Source organism: Denticeps clupeoides, chromosome 2 (genome assembly GCF_900700375.1).
Source record: "Denticeps clupeoides chromosome 2, fDenClu1.1, whole genome shotgun sequence".
NCBI classification, from domain to species: Eukaryota; Metazoa; Chordata; class Actinopteri; order Clupeiformes; family Denticipitidae; genus Denticeps; species Denticeps clupeoides.
In genome coordinates this window covers 8,196,507-8,218,665 of record NC_041708.1, presented here as the reverse complement: position 1 = coordinate 8,218,665, position 22,159 = coordinate 8,196,507, and the positions used below count along the sequence as shown (strand labels likewise).

The following is a 22,159-nucleotide window of genomic DNA, read 5'->3' as shown; positions in this document are numbered from 1 at the left end:
AAAAGTTTGTTTTAAGTTAAGGTTTCAAAGTTCATGCTAACCTAATTTCTAAAGGTAAAGCAAGGTAAATTTCAAAATGATAAAGCTAAAATCGCATCCTAGTTTTCCTGTCTGACTTCGGCACCACCAACAATTTCTGTTCAGAAGAACAGAGTGAATATGAGAATATGAGATTTAATATGAGGCCAAAAATTAAAAAAAAAAAAAAAAGTATTTTTATTCTGTATTCTACTGGAAGACAGTGGAGTGAGGCCAGTACCGAGCTAATTTTTGAAACAAAGCGAGCAGCAGTAGCATTTTGGAGAAGTACTAATCAGGAGAGGAACTACCGGACCCCTGTCATCAACAGGAGCCCAGTGGAGAGAGTGGACAGCTTCCGAAACCTTGGTGTTCACATCACACAGGACCTGTCATGGTCCTGTCACATCAACACTGTGGTGAAAAAGGCCCAGCAGCGTCTCTACCACCTCAGATACCTGAGCAACTTTAGACTGCCCTCTAAGGTGCTCAGGAACTTCTACGCCTGCACCAAAGAGAGCATCCTGACGAGAAACATCTCAACCTGGTTTGGGAACAGCACCATGCAGGACAGGCGAGCCCTACAGAGGGGGGTTCGATCAGCTGAACGCATCATCTGTACCAAGCTCCCTGACCTTCAATCAACCTACAGCAAGCGGTGCTGGACCAGGCCCAGGAAGATAGTGAAGGACCTCAGCCACCCCAACAATGGACTGTTCTCTCTGCTGCTTTGACTTTGACTTCACTCATTTGCACACCCTCACCCTACCTGTTACACATACTTTATGTTTTATGTTAAAAGTGTAATATTTGGTTATGTTAGCAATATTTGCATATTGGTTCATTTGATACGTGTAATATTTGCAATACTGTAGTCTGTAGCAGTCGCTAAAGCATTTCACTGCATATCACACCGTGTATGACTATGTATGTGACAAAAAAGTTTTTTTATATGATTTGAGTTGCAGCTGAGAGAGTAAAAATTTATTTTATCAAGTAGCACCTTCAAATAAAATCTAGTGGCATCTGGTAACAAGCTGTTGTTCACATCACCTTCCAGTCGCCATAGTGTTGTGGCTATCACATTTAATTGTACTATGTGTTCTATGTTGTGTTTTCTTGAAAAATAGGAATTACATTGCTACAGAAACACCTGAATCAAATTATTTGTACGTTACATTGTTTTCCACTAAACCAGATGAATTCTGCATGTTTTTTTTCTGTTTGTTCTAATACATTTCACTTCACTGAGAATAATAAACGAATACTATAGCAATAAATTATATTCATAATAATGTAATAACGTCCTTTAGGTTTCGCTGGAATAATAGAACATTAAAGATTATTTATTGATTCTTTTTTGTCAATTCGACTTTATTTATTGCATCCCAATTTTTATTCTGGGGTAAGTTGAACTTAAACGTTGTACTAAGTTCATCGTGGGAGAAACGTTGCCAAATGTGACAAACTAACCTGCCAAACACGCATATCACAAACCAGTCAAAATATGATCCTGGCTCTAAAAAAAATTAACAAAAACCACACCGCCAACACCGCGCTCCCTCGGAAAACCTATATCCCTCTCAAGCCCTGTGACAGGAATCGCGCATCTCTGGAAAATTCTCGACCGCGGAAAGTTCTGCCGGTTTTACAACGAGCGGACCTGGCAACCTGGGCCGAGTCCTCGGCGACGCACGACCGCGAGCGGACTGGCCGCTGGAGGTCTCACGACCTCGGGCCGAAACTCGTAGAGAGGGAGGGCTGGGCCGGAGCAAAAAGCGGACGTTTCTTGGTGGGTGTGCGCGAATCAAAACACACCCGAGAGGAGGAGGAGGAGGAGGAGGCGGCGGAGGAGGCGTCAGTGTCTCGGGGAAGGACGCGGCGCCGCTGTCGGCGCTTCTTTCGCTTCACCTGCCGCGTCCGCCGCTTCCCGTTTGGCGCCTCATTATTATTTTTTATTATTTAATTTTTTTTTTTGTGGTGGTGGAACCGAAGCAGCCCGGTGTAGAGAAGCCATGGCCGCGGAGCAGCAGAAAAACCGGCACGTTCTGGAGGATTTGGTGAAGCAGCCCGGTAACGAGTCGTGCGCGGACTGCGCCGCGTCAGGTAGGGGTCGAATGCAGCGGTTTCTCTTATAAATAAATATAAAATTGCTTTATTTGAGAAAAGGTGAGGGGGGACGGTGTCACATTAGGTCACTGAGTTCACGCGACCTAGTGACTTTCTTGTGCAGAGGTGTACACCACAAGACGTGCACATTATTATTGTTATAATTATTATTAATAATACGAATAATAATAATGACAGGCTGTCGGGATGACAAATGAAAAAATAAGAAAAAGAAGGTCTGTAATGTGTGCGCGCTTTATATGGGGTGTAAATGACATCATTATTTATTGACTTTTTTTTTTTTTTTTAATCACACCTTCACCAGACACGGAACTGTCTGCATCTGCATTCTGTCAACAGCCATTAGACGTGTGTGTTTCCAGCCGTTGACTCCGCCCATTTACGTGCCACAAAACACCGAAATTTTGCTTGAAGTATGACGTCAGCCGCAGTTTCCGCCCTCGAAGTCCACTTTCTAGTTTCCAACTTTTCAGACTTGGTTAATTGGAAAATAATCCGGCAATTAGAGGTTCTTGGAAGGGGGCGTGGCTCAAGTCTCCTTGAGGGCGTGCTCCATAAAACAGAAGTTCTCAGTTAGCTTGGTTAATTAAAGCCTGTGGTCATTGCTGTCCAATAAGAATGATGGTAAAAAATAGTTTACATAACCTTCAGCGTGCTTGTTCTCAAGTTATTTTTTTGGAAAAAAAAAAACAACAACTGTTCTTTCTATAGATTTTCATTCTAATCATTAAATTAAACCACTTCCAGTGCCGGAGCGCACTACTTCTGCACTGGTGTTGACTTTCCGCTGGACTTTGCACATACACAGATTCCTCCACGCATCATTTGTAGTCTGTTTCATAGCTGGTGACGGGTAAAGCGGATCTCGGGCATGAATAGAGGTACAGGTGGGACCAGCCCGTTCACTCCTCCGTCAGGTTTTGCCGTTTTGAGTCACAGCTGTCCCGTTTCCCTTGTCCTGTGGTGGTGAGGTGATGTCAGGAGGGCGTGAGAGTGTGACGCAGGTTCGGGGAGTGACTCAGCAAGATTTGTAGATCTCCCCAGAGACACACCTGAATGCTCTGGCCGCTGTGTGTGTGTGTGTGTGAGACAGAGCCAGAAACTGGTCTGGTTTCAAGTTAAGCCACTACAGACATTAGGGTGTCTGCATTGCAGTGGTCCTTCCTCCTTTTCTTTTCAACACACACACACACACACACACACACACACACACACACACACACTCAAATACATTCCCTCTGGAGACCATATTAAAACGAGTGTATGCGCTGTGGCCTAGGAATACTGCCCAGTGCTGGAACAAAGCCCGTCCTGATGCCTTGGCTCTCTCCTGAGCTGATAGATTACGTAAGGAACATCATTCAAGCTGCAGCCTCCTCTGGACTCCTGTCACTGGAAAAAAAAAATTCCAAGTTAAATAAAAAAAAAAATTGGACATGGTGTCGCATGTTGTCGCCATTACACTAATAATATTTAATCAGATTTTAGATTTGTGCCGCTCGCCATGTTGACCTGTCTGGACAAAAGGTCAGATGTCCTAGTATCCAGTAAAATCCGAACATCCTATAATCATGCCTGCCATCAGTTGGACCATCGTTTTTTTTGGAACAAACTCAAGAAGACCTTCAGTTATTTCACAGCTCTTGTTACAAAATGCACACAATTGTCACATGTTAAGAATGAAAAGGTGTGAACAGTGAAAACAGTGACAAATGTGTGACCCTGCACCCAATATGTTGGCAGACAAAAATGTACAACCTGCAATAAAAAAAAAGACTTTGCCCTGGTGTCAAATGTGCTTCAAAGGGGTGCTTTGTGTGCAACTGCAACCGATAAGATCTCCTGTTAGGTATCACAGAAAGTGCAAGCTGTAGGCATGTACCCCCACCCCAATCCAAAGAACAAATTTACCACAAAAAAACAGGAAAAACGTATTTCACGGTGTGAGCCATTAGCCAATCAACAGATACATTAATACATGTGTGCAGCATAAATGCAGATGTTGTTCACACCTCGCTGGAACAAATAATGGCTGAAAGGGTTTCATTCCTGGGGGAGCTCTGTTGCTGTTGTTTAAACAGATTTAAATGCATTAATGACAAAGTGTGTATTAAACCATGAGGATCCCTCTATTAATCAAACAAATGTGCATCTTTATTGCAACATTGTGGCCTTGTTCACACACACACGTCTGAGGCAGGCATTTATTTGGCAGTCGTAGTGTCAGGTGAGCGCATACTGAACGCTGACCGTTTCTTCTGCTCATTGGCGCAAATCAAAGTGTCCACACGGGTGGTCAACACCAGTGTTCAGTCTGCTGCACGTTCAGATGCCATCAAATAAATGGTGTCTTGGTGTCAGTTTCTGTCGGAATCATGATGAATGTTAAACAGCAACGAACGTTAAACAGCGTCAATCAAATACTAGTGAGTCGCCCATCGAACACAGCTACGTGTATGCCATTCACATGACTTTCATTTCAAATGTCCGTGTGAATGAGGCCTAAAGGCTTCATTAATTCCATAAATTAATATATTTTTTACTTTGTAGCTTGGTTGTTGCATGTCTTAGTTGCAACCATTAGATCCAATTAAACCCATGACATGAAAATTTCATTTTGTGAGATTATTTATCATTAATACAAGTTGCCCTTGTCTGTCTATGGTCCTGTAGTGGTCCTGTAGTGTCATTGTGGGACTGGCTCAGAGTGGCAGAATTTCAGAAAGAGACTTCAGATATGATATTAAGGGACCACTAAGACCTAAATAAAAGTAAAGCAAATGTCATGGGACCTTTAAATTAGCCAATATTTGTCAGTTTTGCTCCATTATTAGTTGTGATCACCCTGGTAAGTGGATGGTTCCTACTGCTTTTGATGCCTCGTGACAGTTGTCCTTTTCAGTGTGGAGTGCTTAAGTCAAACTACAGGTGAACACGTTGCCATGGAAGTAAGCAAACGGTGAGGGATGTATAGCTGTATTGGAATAACACGTTTTGCACGGACATTAGAAAGTGGATTTGAAAGGATTGTCATTTATGAATGTTGTCAGAGCTCTCAGTGTTGCTAGAGCTCTCAGCGCACACACACTCACCTGATAACACACTTGACTGAGTCAGCCGCACAATACAGTAATTGTCCGCAGGGACTCCAGTCAGCAGGAGCACCACACAAATTCCCCCCTCGCACTGAACAACAACGTCAGGGTTTCTTGGAATTTCCAATTCTTTGTCTGGTTGTGTTTTAGGGTTCCGTATATTCACCCCTTTTTGTCCAGAATGTCGCAATACTCACAATATAAACATTCTTTCTTCCTTATTTTGCATGTTTTTACTATCGCTGTCACTTGTAGGCTGTACAAATATATGCTAGATTTCAAAAATATTCTACAAAATCTGAAGAATCATTGGGTGCTTTAAAAAGTGTGTTGTTGTGCGTAGTTTTATGTAGTGCTTTTAATCTAGTAATACTTTATTTATAACGCACAAGAACTTGTGGGTTGGAGCATCGGGGAGCTTTTTTTTCCAGTTTCTTGGTGGTTTCATGTGATGCAAGAGGGTTCTGCTTTGTGCCAGAAAAATCCCCTACAGGATCTTCCCTGAACCCTTTAATTAAGTTGCGCATGCAGCATGATGATGATGCCTGTGCCCTCAGCCCCTCCAGGGTATTCAACCAGAGTGAGCAGGTTTATCAGGCGAAACCAGGTAAATTTGAAAAAGAATGAAACCCGTAAAAAGCTGACCATGAGGTTGTGTCCAAAAATGTTGGTGATATGACATCTTCGCTAAATTGTTTATTAGTGCAATGATTCCCAACCTTGTATCTGTGCTGAGGTTACCAAAATTATATTTGTAAATATTAAAATGATAAAATCCCAATAACATTCAATAGGATAATCAAAACTCTGTAAAATCCTGTATGCTATATAGACTAGAGCTGTAAATCTTCGTACTATTTTAGTCGGGCTTGGGTCGGGTCAGTCAGCAAACATCAACTTCCGGTCTATAGTACTCTCATTGAGGACATGGACAGGGAGTGGGAGGAGCCTTGGGCTGACCGGCACGTGGTCTTAATGTTGTAGCGCATGGCGCATGGCGGCATCAGGTACCACTGATTTCCCTTTTGGTCCGAAACCAAATTCAGGTTGGTATCTGTGATACTGATCCAATACTGATTCTTTATACAAAAACTAAAGGTGTTTGGGGGTGGTGTCGGTGTGAATGGGGTACATTGATGTAAACAGTAGTCTAAGAATACCCAATTATGCTGTGGGCGACTGCTTAGTAGATTTATACTCTAGTTTCAGGGGTTTGGGTGAGTGAATTCGGTCTGGAGGAACTTGCCTGGCCTGCGAAGAGCCCTGACCTCAACCCGACAGAACCCCTTTGGGATGAATTAGAGTGGAGACAGTGAGCAGGGCCTACTCATCCATCATCAGTGCCTGACCTCACCAATGCGCTTCTGAAAGAATGGTCAAAAAATACCTTTGGCAATATATTGTATGTGTGTGAGATCTATGTGGGAATATGTGTGCGAGAGATAGACTATTATGACTATTAGAATATACATTTCTTGTACAGTAGCATGTCTTTTACATTTCAGGTAGATTTTGTATTTATATCTTGGTGTAAAGACAAATGTGAGTAGGTGGGTGGGGGTATGTGGGTGACATTTTCTATTGGTTGTGGTTGGCATGATTATGATAGAATATTGTGTAATTTTCCCTATGCTAAAAACACTTAATTAGCAGTTTTGTGTCATAATGGCTGGAGTCACAAACGTTCCGTAGAACAAAAGGTAAAAATAGCTGATTTCACAGAATAGGGTAACAGGAAGTCAGTCTTATCTTTCTTCACCCTGTTGCTCCAGCATGGGTGAACCTGTAATTTGTGAACATAAGTGATAAGCACAGTAGAAAATTGGATGTAAATGTGGCACAGAATAAGACCGGCATCATACTCAGCAATGTGATATTGGACCCTTCGCAGGACGAGATTTGCAAACGGCTGTTATTATTGTAAGGCGCTTTTGTATGCAGTGCCCGCATCTTTAATGAAGGGCTATTTCTGAACAATCAGTCCTGTTGTAAAAAAAAAAGGTAGCAAATGTGCATGCAACTGCACTGACTGTGTCAGTGTGGTTTTTGGTTGCCAGTGAGAAGGTGACACAACTTCCTCTCGACAGTTTAAGGTTAGCTCTTTATTCCAATGAGCTCTTTGACTTGTGGGCTATGAATAGCTCTCAGGCACCAGTTGTTAGTTGTGTTTTCGGTTTTGAGTACAGTGTGGGTTAATTTAATCCTTATAAAGCATCATTAATCAACACTGCAGACAGCAGTATTTCTTTATTGTTCTGTAACTACATTTATTAATGCATCAGATCTACTGACAGCTCATACAGTCGGATCTGGAATTTGTCCCCTTATGTCGTCATAAGGGGAAGGTTCCCCCCCGTTTCTCATGCATGATGGTTCCCATCGACCATCATGGCTTCCAAATGTGTGAAGCATTCTTTGGTGACTGGATGTAAAAATAAGCACAAAGTATTTTTTTATTTCTGTCCCGAGAGATTCTGGAAAAACGTTGACATGACTTCCTGTTTACGGCAGATGTTTTGGTTGGTGAATGGTGTTGATGACATAATTTACACAAATTCCCACTTACCACTACTATTGGCCTCACTCCTCCTCATCCTGCTTCTCTCCTCCTCATTAACATTCAAAGCTCATTGTCTCATTGTGGCACTAGCTAAAATGGCTTTAATTCTGCATCACAGGCTGAATTCTGGAAAGAGATGATCCTTTATTAGTCCCACAAGTGGGAAATTATCAAAACTTCACATATACTGTCATGGCCAAAAGTTTTGAGAAACAAATACTGGTTTTCACCAAGTTTGCTGCTTCAGTGTTTTTAGATATTTTTTGTCAGTTGTTTCTGTGGTGTATTTGAGCATAATTATGTTATGAGTTTTATAAGTTTAGAAGGTTTTTATTGACAATTATATCAGGTTTATGCAAGAGTCAATATTTGCTGCGTTGGTCCTTTTTTGAAGACCTCTGCAATTCACCCTGGCATTCTGTCAATAAACTTCTGGGCCAAATCCTGACTGATGGCAACCCATTCCTTCATAATTATTGCTTGGAGTTTGTCAGAGTTTGTGGGTTTTTGTTTGTCCACCAGCCTCTTGAGGATTGACCACAAATTCTCAATTGGATTAAGGTCCAGGGAGTTTCCTGGCCATGGACTCAAAATTTCAATGTTTTTTCCAAGAGCCACTTAGTTATCACAGTGGTCTTATGACAGAGTGCTCCATCATGCTGGAAAGGGCATTTTTCTTCACCAAACTGTTCTTGGATTGTTGAGACAACTTGCAGCCGGAGGATGTTTTGGTACCATTCTTTATTCATGGCCGAGTTCTGAGGCAAAATTGTTAGTGAGCCCACTCCCTTGGATGAGAAGCAGCCACGCACATCAATGGTCTCAGGATGCTTTGCTGTTGACATGAGACTGTACTGATGGTAGCGCTGACCTTTTCTTCTCTGGACAATGAATTTTCCAGATGCCCCAAACAATCGGAAAAGTGCTTAATTGGAGAAAAAGACTATCTGGGAGAGAAGTAGCTTCATTGCTGCTCTTCTTGACACCAAGTCAACCTCCAAATCTCTTCACCGCACTGTGCATGCAGATGCACTCACACCTGCCTGCTGCCATTCCTGAGCAGGCTCTGCATTGGTGGCACCTCGATCCCGCAGCTGAATCATCTTTAGGAGATGGTCCTGTCACTTGATGGACTTTCTTTGGCACCCTGGAGCCTGCTTTACAACACTTGAACTTCTCTTCTTGAGGTTTTTGATGATCTGATAAATGGTTGATTTTGGTGCAGTCTTAATGGCAGAAATATCCTTACCCTTGAAGCCCTTTTTATGCAACACAATGGTGACTGAACTTGTTTCCTTGCAGGTAACCATGGTTAACAAAGGCAGAACAATGATATCAAGCATCACCCTCCTTTTAAAGCATCCAGTCTGCTATTCTAACTCAATCAGCATGACAGAATGATCTCCAGCCTTGTGGTCCTCAACATGAGAGGATCACTGACATGATATCAGCAGGTGCATTAAGACCCATATAAAAGAAAACAAATCATAATAGGGGACCTTTAAGATCTTTTTTTTATTTATTGCAATTCATTCAGTTGACCTTTTGTAGCCTGAAATAACAACAAATAACAGTTATCAGGGACTACATAAAATGCAGAGCGAGCGCTATCTTGTGGTTATTCCCTATTTGAGACTTATGTGATTAATGTAGTATGTTTTTAATGAATTAATGAAGTATGTTTTAAGTGGGAGGAACCCACAGTTCTTACACACCCAATTCTTCACACATGCAGGTAGTGTTGTTTGCCTCAATGAAATTTTTAATGAAATAATGCTGCAATCGTGTCATCTGAGCAACCTGATTAGAGATACAGGAAACAGAAATAGCAATTTAATAACACAATTAAACAAGAGAAAATAACATTTAAATTTACCACATTTATCAGACACCCTTTTCCAGAGCGACTTACAATCAGTAGTTACAGGGACAGTCCCCCTGGAGACACTTAGAGTCAAGTGGGATTTGAACCTGGGTCTTCTGGTTCATAGGAGAGTGTGTTACCCGCTAGGCTACTACCACCCTAACGTTACATCTTGTTTTTGTCATGATCCGGACCGGCAGGGGTTGACTCCGGATCCGGACCGGAGTTTCATGTTCGTGTAATGTTCCCTGATTGTGTTCACCTGGTGTATATTTATATAATTGTATAAAGCTATCCTGTTCGTGTCTGTTCACCGTCGGGTCATTGTGCGTGTAATGTTCCCTTGTCTCGTGTAGTTCGTGTTAAACCCCTGTCCTGTGATCGTGCGAATGCGTCCTCCTTCATGCTATGTCCAGCCCACCCGTGACAGTTTTATATTTTGTAAACCATAATTAGTCTAATTGTTATTCGTCAACAATATTACATGATAATTTATGGTCACATGCCCATTATTTTACATTGTGTCTCGTGCCGTATTCAGCACGTCAAAAAGGTTAGTTCACAAAGACGTTTTTAACATATATTTTGTTGACGAAAACAACACTACATGCAAGGTCCCAGAAACTCGATTTGGACTGTGCATGCATTGGTTAGGGTCAGGTTAAGGAGTAGGGTTAGGTTTAGGCCATAACCTGGTGGCTTTCAGAATACACACGTGCATGCATGCATTGTCCAAATCGGGTTATCAGTCCAAATCCCCTCCTCTCCTGCTCCATTTTCTTCTGTTCATGTTCATGTGAGCTTTATTGACCACTGATGAACATGAAATTGTGATTTCAGCTACATACAGGTTAGACAGTGCAGTAGTACTTTAGACAGTATGTCCCGATAACACGCCACTCCCACACACCGTAATCACATCTGTTCAGAGGTGGCCCTTTTCTTCAGACACTGACCACTGACGAACACGAAATTGTTAGATAGTACATTAGACAGTACATAGCAACGTTTCACTGAGACCGGGTACTACGTATAACATTAAGATAAAGTCACCGACTGACATAAAGTGCAAGGGACACAGACATTGCATAGATACCATATAAGACAAACAAAACATGTAGACAGACTCCACTAAACCAGCTAAATGAGTGTAATGTAAGTAAATCTAGTGCAAAGATACTGTTGACCAAAATTGAACAGTGCAATAATATCACAATGCAAACATAGAAGAGGTAGTGTGTGTGTGTGTTTGTGTGTGTGTGTGTGTCAGTCCAGTTCCTGAGTGTCCGGGTGTCTGATGGCTTGTGGAATGAAGGCAGTGAGGACCAGAATGCTTCGGTACCTTTTTTCCAGATGGCAGGAGGGTGAAGAGTGCATGTAATGGCTGTGGCTTTCCGGATTCAGCGTGTGCTGTAAATGTCCATTATGGACATTATGTGTTCTTTGTTCAAATTCATCTCAGGACCACATTTGCTAGCAAACCAAACATGATGTTAGATTAGTGCTGTGCAAATTCAAGCATTATGACTGGCGAACAAATGAATCTGACAATTCCGTACATGCCCCCCCCCATGCCCTTAACTTTATATGCCACCTCCAAAACAAAAACATTCCTCGGAGAGTTTACTTTATGTGAATCTATTTGACCACTTTTTATGAATGCTGATACATATCAACAATTATTGGGAAAAAGACACTAAGCCCAAGCCTTGTTGCATTTGTGCGCAGTTGTGTCAAAGCAACGTTGTTACCTGTGTGTGTCGATTAGAATTCAGTCACTCTCACCCTCATAGCAAAACCAACAAGTAAACAAGTCCCTTTCATCCTCACCGGATGTTCATTTGCCCTAGATGCTGTATGGCTTCTAATTTATTCGTCCAGCTCAAGATATCCCAGGAGAAGATGCTCAGTCAGGGCATCCTCTCTCTCCTCCTCCTCCTCTCTCTCTCTCTCTTCCTGTATAGTCCCTCTGGCCATTTCCTCGCCCTGTGTCCCCTGTGCAGATTTCATATCCTCATCACACATCCAGATAATGTTTCCGTGCGTGCGCTGTAATAGTATCTGATGGTGGATAGGCAGGACTGCAAAGATGCATCCTTAATATTGCAGACATGTTTATGTGTGGCAAAAGCATGCTCACAAATTCTCTTTAGCATATTTGTCAGCTGGTTTGACATGGCGAGGAAGGAGATCTGGAACGATGGCTGGACATAGCGAGGAAGAAGTGTGCATACGCACGACGTCACGAAACAGGGTTTGATACATGGTGAACAGGACAGGGGAGACATCAAGGGGAGACGTCAAACAGAGACGAACAGGGCAGCTTTATACAATCATAGACAGGTGAAAACAATCAGGAAACAACATGAATCCGGGGCCCGGAGTAGCCCCTTCCGGATGGGATCATGACAATATTGTGAAATTGTCTTATATTACTGAGTTAGTTTTTCTGATTATTTTTAGGAATAATACTTGCCATTAATAAAATTTGCCATAAATGTACTGTTTTTTTGGTGCAACATTTCACACTGTACCTACTTTTGATAATCACCCATTTATAGATTTGTTCATCCGGCCTACACACTGTGTGGGTGTATGCAGCTACATGTGTTCTGACCGTAGCCCAGCCATAGTCAAGTACAGTCAGCGACGTCCCTCTACCACGCCACTCCCACACACTGTAATCGAGTCTTTGGTCAGAAACTGACCACTGATGAACATCATATAATCTGTGCCCAGCAGCTTGGAGTGCCCATAGTGCCTTTTTTTGGCAAGTGTAGTCACTACTCTCCATATATAAGCACATAATTGCATCTGAAATGTAAAAACGCTTTTTCTCAGCTTAGCTCTTTAATCTGTTGGCAAAAAGGAAGTGGCATTAAAAGAGTCTTAGGGAAGTGGCAGTAAAAGAGTCTTTTAGTTTATTAGTAGTGTTTGCTTCATTCTGCCAAATCAGACTTTACTAACCAGCGAATGTGTGTGTATGTATTTTAACAGGCATATTTTATAAAAGGGCATTTGACCATTAGGGGAATACATAAAAAATACTGTACAACCAAATTTCATTTTTCAATTTCAATTTTCATTTTTCATTTCATATCAAAATATAGTCAATATATTTTCCTGTGTAATTAATGGTTATTATCATTTATACACATAAACACGAGAACAATGATTTAATTTATATTAGTAATCTTATAATTAAGTTCTTAGATTGCACAATATGCATAATCCATTGTATATATTATTTATGGAATTATTTTGATATGTGTGTGTGTGTGCACGTTGTAAGTCGCTCTGGATAAGGGCGTCTGCCAAATGCCGTAAATGTAAATGTAAATGTAAATGTAAATGTAAATGTAAATGTAAATGTGTGTGTGTATTCATCTGTGATCAGTAGTCTCTAGAATCGGACATAATGGGGCATATTTTTACGGTGGTATATAAGACTTCAGAATGTTCAATGGTAGAGACTCCTCGACAATATTTTATAAAAAACTGTTAATTGAGAATGTTACTATTCTCTCCAGTGTTTAATGGATGAAAATATGAATATTTTATGCACAAAACCCAACCCTGGTGCTCTTTGAGCGATGAGCTGTGTCATCCTCATGGGCTGAAATGTTACACTTTCATCTTCTCACACTATAAGACATTTCCCTCAGGGGAATGTTGAACTACATGTACTCTGTTGGAAAATGTATGATTTAGTTTTTCGTCTTCTTTGTGCCATAGCATATGTGTCATTTGAAATCCATTGCACGTCCACTGCATTATTATTATTCTTAATAATTATTTTTAGAACTTTCTTTTTGTTTTTTACAATCAAATGTTTAATTTTCACTTACATATAGATAATCAGTGTATTATGTTTTAATACAGTATACTAAAACAAATGTAGTAACGGTACATTCCTTTATGGAGGGCTATGACTGCAAAAATTAAATAGAAAAATACATAAAATAATTAAATAACAAAATACGTCATGAATGTGTTTGTCAATCTGACCCATCAAAATAAGTGGGCCAGGTAAATACCAAGCCTGTGTCCTTTCCAACATGGCACTATGGGTGTTTAGCCCTGGACATATTCAGGTTCAGGACCCCCCTGCTTTGATGTAGTCTGCGAATTCTACAATGTTTCCTACAAGTTCTGCTGGAAAATCACCTATGAATGGTGAAAAGGGTTTTGGAAAGGACACACCTTCAGACCGAACCATTAATCAGGCTAGATCCATATTAGTCCTGCCCACTTATGTTAATGACTTAGACTGACAGATAGAAGTGTGTTCAGAATGTGCCCAACTTAAATAAATTGTGGAATATGACATATTTAAGTAAGCTAAGTTTTATTGTCATTGCAACAATATCCAGTACTCATACACTGTGTGAAATATCATTCTCCAGGACCATATGTGCAACACAAGACATGAAAGCACATGAGACAGATCACAATAGGGATGGGGTAATAACGTACACTAAACCTGTATACAGATATATATAAAGTACAGACCAAAGGTTTGGACACACCTTCTCATTCAATGTGTTTTCTTTATTTTCATGACCATTTACATTGGTAGATTCTCACTGAAGGCATCAAAACTATGAACAGTGAGAGGTGTGTCCAAACGTTTGGCCTGTACTGTGTGTGTGTGTGTGTGTGTGTGTATACACACACACACACACAAAAATCATTATAGTGTCATTATATTTACAGAATTTTGTACAGTTATCAGTGTAAGGGATAGTCTGCAAAAAGGTGTACATGAAAATAAAATGTTGCACAGGCCTGTGAGATTATTTCATGATCATGATTTCATGATAAAAAATGGCTTTGGTTGGTGAAAATGTCTGTTAATGATGGAATATCTGATCACTAATAACATTTTTTTCATGGAAAAATTGCTAAATCACCCTAAATGCTAGTGTATTTTTAAGCAACTGTGAGTCTAAATCTCATTCATTGATGATCAATTTCTGACCTAAACACCACTGCGGACCAGATATGGTGTCAGGGACATTCTCAACATATCAGTGACACTGAACTGCTAGTGGATTGTCTGTGTTGTCTTAGTAGAAAGTGATTCTACAGGAAAAGCAGGGTGACTTTTGCAAACCGGACCTCTAGAACCTCTGGTCTCTCTTTTTCAGAACCAGACTGGGTTTCCTGCACGTTGGGCGTGTTCCTGTGTCAGGGCTGCTCGCTCATCCACAGGAGCATCCCTCACATCAGTCGGCTAAAGTCCATCCAGCAGGACTCCTGGGAGACTGAAGAGGTCCAGGTGAGCGCTGTCTTGTTTCTCACATTTTTCTTTTGTTAGTTACGCTGCGGACTGCATTCGTCTGTTGTCTTGAGATTAGTTTTTTTTAAACAGATGGAGATCTTTTTAATGAAGTCCAGCTTTGTTCTTGAAGCCTGCTAGCTTGTGCTTGTTTCATTTCAACTTACACTTTCACAATCAACTCTTCAGTCATGCATTATTAAAATAATAGTTCATCAATTCTGGAATACTGCCATCTTGGGAGAGACAATATGTTATGGTGTCAACAGATCATAGATGGAAGGTAAATGTCATTTGTATTGAGATTGGAATATGGAAGCAATCATTAAAATCACTGTGATGCTAATCTAGTGAACTGCCTGCGGTCTATGAGCACGGCTCACCAGCACACCCTCTCTTTTAAACGCTGCAATGATAAAAAAAAACAATTAGACAATCTTATCTTGTGGTATAGCACTTCCTTTTGTATTATTATTTATTTGACGTATATTAACATATATTAATTCATCGCTGTTAGTCAAAAAGATTTGAGATCAGGGTTGTTTTTTTTAGGTCTGCTGTGTCCAAAAATGCACTAAAGTAAAGTCGTCTCTGGGCGAACTTGGTTGTTTGGGCACACGTCCACCCAAAGGGCTGAGTCTGCCGAGTAGACACATAAGAGTCTTATTTTTTGAAGGGTACAGTAAGTAATGACAGTGAGCAGATTATATACAGAGTAATCCTGGGAGAACGTTCTATTACTTGCTTGCATGGTGCATATTTATTTATTTCATACAGTTATTCATATAGGGGTTAATCAGCAGTGTCATATTGCACAATGCAGGTCCAATGAAGCCTGATGTCGGATTATTTATGGTCTTTTCAATATATACACTGATTTATACACAGTTGCATATATAAAGGATGAATGTGCAAAAAATGGTACATGTTTTTAAATGCAGGATCTTTGTCTTTTGTGGTCACGCTGTGTGTCTTCCAACAGTTCATCACATCGGTTGGAAATGCTGTAGCTAATGCCAAGTATGAGCAGAGTGTACCGCCATTTTACTACAGACCCACACACTCCGACTGCAGGTGGGCTGCTTTCTGTTGTAATTCTTGTTCCAATACTGTGCAGATATTTATTGTCAAATGTATGACATATGCTCGTTTAAATACTAGTTATGTATGTGTTAAAAGCTATAAAGTTGAAATATGAATTATGAATTAACGTGGTTTGATCATGCAGTGTGCACAGGAGTGCCCGTGGTGCAAAAAAGGTGACACAAGAGTGTATTCCTCATTCTAGTGCTGGGTTGTTGTCACAATGCTTCCTAGGCGACTGTTGCCAAGGAAGACTGACCAAGAAGTGCACGCAGTCTTAGAAATCCCTAAATCATTCTGGGCATCAACCCCTCCCGGATTTTGACTGACTTGAACAACGCATGAAATAAAAGTGCTGGAAAATCAGTAGCACCATTGCAGTTGACACTTCCTTCCTCTCTGGGTACAGTATGAGTGTTTGAAAGAGAGAAGTTGAGAGAAAGAGTGAGAGGTCATAGTGTACTAAAAAAAAACCAAGCAAAATAAAACAGGAAGAGACGAGACAGATAGAGACGCTGAACATACATTAAAAACAAAAATAAAATAAAGTAAAAACAGACATTAATTTTATTAGAAGGTACACATTACAACAAAGATGAGGGGCAGGGTTAAAGGCTTGGAAAGTGAGAGTGGTCTCTCTCACTCTCTCACTCTCTCTCACTGTTTTCTGTGCTGCAAATGGAAATAAATGGCAGGAAAGGACCAGTGGTCCTTTAACATTTTATTAAATAATTATTTGTCTGTTTGCCCAGACTTCTGTCTAGACAGGCAATTTAACGAGCCAAGAGCAGAAGAGAGAAAGTTAGTAATATAATTAGTAATATAATATGGAATGACGAATGATGCAGTGAAAATACTGAAAGAATGAAAAAAATAGCAACAAAAAAGTACTTATTTAGATTTAAAACCATTTTACAGTTTACAGAATTTAATTCTAAGCATAATTTACAGAAGGTGGACCAGGGCAATGTCAGTATGAGCCATCTTTTGAATGTCTTACGTCCACAATCTTTTTGACTGAATCGATTATGGGGAACATATCGATGAACACACGCCAATGCTAAATGTAAGGTGCATGTGGGTGTGAAAATGTGTTGCCAGAGACCGTTCTTTTTCAGTCAAAAACAATAAGATATCAATATACTCCAAAACGCATACTTTAGTATTCTTAAATGTAAACTAGGATCTTCAGTGCCTATTCTCAACAAGCAGCTTTTCAGGTTCAAAAAGGCTGTTGTCAATCTGGCAACAGTTCCCTTGTCTCAATTAAAGCAAAATTCAGTGCTGAATATTAAAGCTTGGTTTATCTTCAAAAAGCTGTGAATATGGAAAGTTTTTGAAATTATGCTTCCTGTCTGGTTATGTCTTTTGCTTATGGTTATGGCTCGTCACGTGACCCTGCTTAACCCCCCTTTCCCTTGACTGTTGAGTGCAGGGTTCTGAGGGAGCAGTGGGTCAGAGCCAAATACGAGAGGCAGGAGTTCATGTACATCGAAAAACAAGAGCCCTATTCAGCAGGTAACCCACACACACACACACACACACACACACACTCAGACAACATCACACGCATGAATCACAGTCACGCGTGCAAAGAGCATAAGTCACATGCACATCATACAGATCAGTTCCACACAAAGACCCCCCCCCACACACCCACCCAGTCAGATGCCGCTCTGTTATTAAATGGTAGAAGATGTATCATGTGTCTCTTACACCCACCAGGCTGAAGTGTCTCATATCCTGCATGTGTGTGTATGCCTGTATTCTGTAAATATAATATCTGCTCACGTTCTCTCACCTTTGAGGGTGGGGGGGGGGGGTATGAAGTATTAATGTCATGTTTCCTGCCAGTTACTTTAATGCTCCGCCTGTGTGCATTGATAGTAAGAGGCGTCCCACTGTCCTCCTGCTCTGAGCTCTTATCTCCAGAGGGCTTTATCAGCTTGGTGTGTGTGTGTGTCTGTGTTTGGAGATGAAATCTGCAGTCATTGCAGGGTATAGCCCGCCCGCATCGTTTCTGCCATCTACCGATCGTGATATTGATCAGTTGTGGAGGAAGGGGGCTTATTGATCGATGAGGTAATGCGAATTGAATGAATCATGTCTGCCTTGATGAGAGAGCACCTTGGGATTGCTGTGTGTATTTCATGTTTTGGATGCTTTGGAGTGATATTAACCCTTTTATGCATGTTACTGTGTAAACGTATAAAGTGCGTGTTAAACGTTACTTAAAATAGTCCCTAGACAGACACACTCCGAACTTCCTCTTCTGAAGGTTAAATTGATGATTCCTTCACCCCCCCTCCAAATTAGGAAGTTAAAATGTTTGTTTTCACATGACGGTGCAAGAATATCCCCCAGTTCTTTTCATGGGATCAGATTCTGATGTCTCTGCGTTTGTCTCTCCAGGCTACCGAGAGGGGTTCCTATGGAAACGGGGCCGTGACAACGGGCAGTTCCTGAGTCGCAGGTTCATCCTATCGGAGAGGGAGGGGGCCCTCAAGTACTTCAACAAGCAGGATGTGAGGAGATTAACTCAGTCATTCGTTCATTTCCACTTATTCACCAGTCTTCATTTTTATACACATTGTGTGTGTGTGTTTGTGTATATCAGGCCCGAGAACCCAAAGCTGTCATGAGGATTGAGACACTCAATGCAACATTTCAGCCAGCGAAGATTGGCAACCCCTGTGGCTTACAGATCACCTACCTGAAAGACAACAGCACCAGGAACATATTCGTCTACCACGAGGATAGCAAGGTGGGTTGAATTTGGATGATTACAGCCTCATAATATTTTTTTTATTAGTTTAATTTTTTTTTACTTAAAAAAAAATATATATATATACATACAGTGTATGGCAACATGTTTGTTACCTATTTATTTATTAATTTACTAATAATCCACATAATCCACATTTGGATGCCTTGGTTGGGAATTGCAGAGGTGAACGGTCAGGTTTGCATCTAATTAAATTAGATTTTGGAGCTAGCCCAAATTAGATTTGGATTGCAATTAGATTCTATACTATTGAATAGCGGCTTTAGAACCGATGCCTGGTGCAAGGGTGCTGTCATACTGTCACAATTTCTGCTCCAAAAGATAATGTGCCATGGCAAATTATTAGATTAATATGCTAAGCAGGTTCTTTCACTGCAACTGAACACCCAACTAAACACCAGTTTCCTGTGTGCAAACTGCAATCCTCCTGACTGCTCAATTTATCTGTCTGACACATGAGGATGTTTAACCTTCATTCACTGTGCTCAGAGATGGGATTTTGGGGCTGTTGTGATGCATTTTTGGTGAGTAAATATGAAAGAAATAAGATGAAGTCCCAGTTTTCCTGTCTTGAATGACTTTGTGTCAGTCATCTTATTTCAACCATGACATACACGTTTTTGGTCTGGCTTCTTTCCCTATAAAAATGGGAATGTAATGGTAATGTATGCAGTAGTCTTTTATTTAGAAATATAGCAGATTTATCTTTTTAGTAGAAATGGATCACTGACAATCCACAATCAACCAATCTAGGTATTTAAAGTGAATAATTTGTGACGCTGCAAGTTTGCTTACTGTGCTGGCAGAGACTTGTTTGTACTTATTTTTGCAGCGTATATCTCTCCCGCCTGGGGTGTGGTCACGGTGGACGCTTGTCCAGTGTTACTTACTCAGGGGGCCACGACTCCCTCTGCTGGCCAAACGCCATTCTGCAGCTCTGACCTCTGAGCAGGGCTATTTTTCCTCAGCATGGAAAGGTGTGCAAAGCAAACTAGGAGTGTATCGAGTACATGTAGTGTGTGTGTGTGTGTGTTTCAGGAAATGGTCGACTGGTTTAACGCCATTCGTGCAGCTCGGTTTCATTACCATCAGGTGGCCTTTCCTGGTGCCAGTGACACAGATGTGAGTCTGATGTTAGAGTAGCAAAATTATCGAATTTATATGAGATTATATTCAATTCTAATTAATTTTACATATAACCACAGTTTTTAAATGTCATAATCATCCTACAGTAACTTTTTTAACATAATAATATAACAATTTGTTGTTCTTCCTTATCAGCTGATCCCAAAACTGACAAGGAGCTTTATGAAAGAAGGTTATATGGAGAAAACAGGCCCAAAGGTGTGTTTTTGTGACAGAACGCACACACACACACACACACATACACACAGAATAAGTATTTGACACCTCTTTTTCTGATGTTTTTAGCCTAAAGACCGTCAAAATAATACATTGTCTGTATGTGATGTTATCATCTGGTCAGTGTTCACACTCTTTCGAATTTCCTCCCTTATCCTTTCCAGCACACTGAGGGCTTTAAGAAACGCTGGTTTACTATGGATGACAGACGTCTGATGTACTTTAAGGACCCGTTGGTAAGCAGATATTCCATACGCTGATAATCTGATGACAGTTTTTGTGTTTTGCCCCATTTTTTATTTTTCTGTTGTTCATGTTTCGTCTACAATTGTCACTTTGCCAGGATGCGTACGCCCGAGGGGAAGTGTTCATCGGAAGCAAAGAGAACAGCTACAAGGTGCTGCCCGGCCTCCCTCCATCCACCCAGGGCTACCACTGGCAGCACGGTATAACCATAGTAACGCCAGACAGGAAGTTCTTGTTTGCCTGTGAGACGGAGGCGGAGCAGAAAGACTGGATTGCTGCATTCCAGAGGGTGGTCAACCGGCCCATGCACCCACAGGAGTATGCAGGTATACACACACACACACACACGCACACACACCTCCGGAATTCAATATAATTCACCAAAATATAACATAAAAGTCATTAAACTTATACATCTATGTACAATATATATTAAATGAATATGATATATATATTAAAAGGTGTGAGACAAGTGTATACAAATGCTTAGTACATGTAATAGGGGCAGTGGTGGCCTAGCGGTTAAGGAAGCGGCCCCGTAATCAGAAGGTTGCCGGTTCGAATCCGATCCGCCAAAGGTGCCACTGAGGTGCCACTGAGCAAGGCACCGTCCCCACACACTGCTCCCCGGGCGCCTGTCATGGCTGCCCACTGCTCACTCAGGGTGATGGGTTAAATGCAGAGGGCAAATTTCACTGTGTGCACCCTGTGCTGTGCTGCTGTGTATCACATGTGACAATCACTACACTTTAACTTTTTTTTCTTTAATATGTGTAATTTCATGAGCAAATCAAAGTGTTTTTTTTTTTATCTTCCACGGTTAAATTTAATAGTGAAATGCATAATGTGATCGGCATGAACATGTTGCCAGTTCACCCTTGAAGATGTTTATGGTTGCTAGTGTTTTCTGTACATTTATACCCATGAATATGTGATTCATGATCATGAATAATGGCCTTTTATTCCCCTTCACAGTGGAGGCTCATTTTAAGCACAAACCGTGAAAATGTGACCGGCCAAGCCTGGGAGCGACTCGATAAGCACTTTGTCCAATAGCCAGGCCGGGCCCCTCTGGAGAGACAATCCAGAGCCAGCGAGAGTGACGACTCCTGTTGTTTACCTGACCTAACCAGGGGACACACCTGCCAGACCGCAGACAGGAAACAGAACTGCATAGACAGGAAATGCTTTCTGATACCTCGCCCGATATCTCTCTTCACCTCAATATTTCCTCATTGTCTGTACATTCGGTACCTTAGCAAACCTAGCTCCTAGTCTGAGGAGCGGTCATTACTGTGTAAATCGTATCATGAGTAGAATGTTCAACACAGGCTCAAACAGGGTGGTTTCAGACAGCTAGTTACCACAGAATTGATTAAACTATTCCAGAACAGGTTGGAGGATCTATTTTTTGTGACTTGTTATTTATTTGAGGTATCACACATATTCATTCAGCTGAATGCTGCTTTGAGGTAGTTTGAGACCTTTGAATGTTCTGCCGATTTACCGTTTATTGTATTTAATTAAAGCAAGCGTGTTTTCACCCTCAGCGACTCGATTTTCTCTCGTTTTCACTTCTCTATCATAATCACTAGATGGCAGTAGAGGCTGAGTCCCACACCTTTAAAGCCGTAATGTAAGGTGAAACTTTATTCATATCAACATGATTGTGCATAATTTAATAGTTTGACAGTGGGCAGCCTGTCATGCTCACACAGGGTGATGGATTAAATGC

At 41.0% G+C, this 22,159-nt stretch overlaps 1 protein-coding gene across 1 annotated transcript; it reads left to right on the top strand.

Annotated features, from left to right (window-relative positions):
* Positions 1-1,907: 1,907 nt before the first annotated feature.
* Positions 1,908-21,969, top strand: LOC114783086 (arf-GAP with dual PH domain-containing protein 1). The gene is made up of 11 exons (XM_028968687.1): positions 1,908-2,124; positions 14,818-14,948; positions 15,931-16,022; positions 17,467-17,549; positions 18,444-18,556; positions 18,649-18,795; positions 19,855-19,938; positions 20,098-20,160; positions 20,343-20,414; positions 20,522-20,750; positions 21,400-21,969. Exons 1-11 carry the CDS (start codon positions 2,034-2,036, stop codon positions 21,426-21,428), a joined length of 1,134 nt encoding a protein of 377 aa, XP_028824520.1. The 5' UTR covers positions 1,908-2,033; the 3' UTR covers positions 21,429-21,969.
* The last annotated feature ends 190 nt before the right edge of the window (positions 21,970-22,159 follow it).

Bases quoted from the DNA above. Each gene is read 5' to 3' on its own strand.
- LOC114783086 (XM_028968687.1), top strand. From the start codon at position 2,034: ATGGCCGCGGAGCAGCAGAAAAACCGGCACGTTCTGGAGGATTTGGTG. The intron at 14,949-15,930 runs GTGAGCGCTGTC...GTCTTCCAACAG, and splicing joins GGGAGACTGAAGAGGTCCAG to TTCATCACATCGGTTGGAAA. The intron at 20,415-20,521 runs GTAAGCAGATAT...TCACTTTGCCAG, and splicing joins TGTACTTTAAGGACCCGTTG to GATGCGTACGCCCGAGGGGA.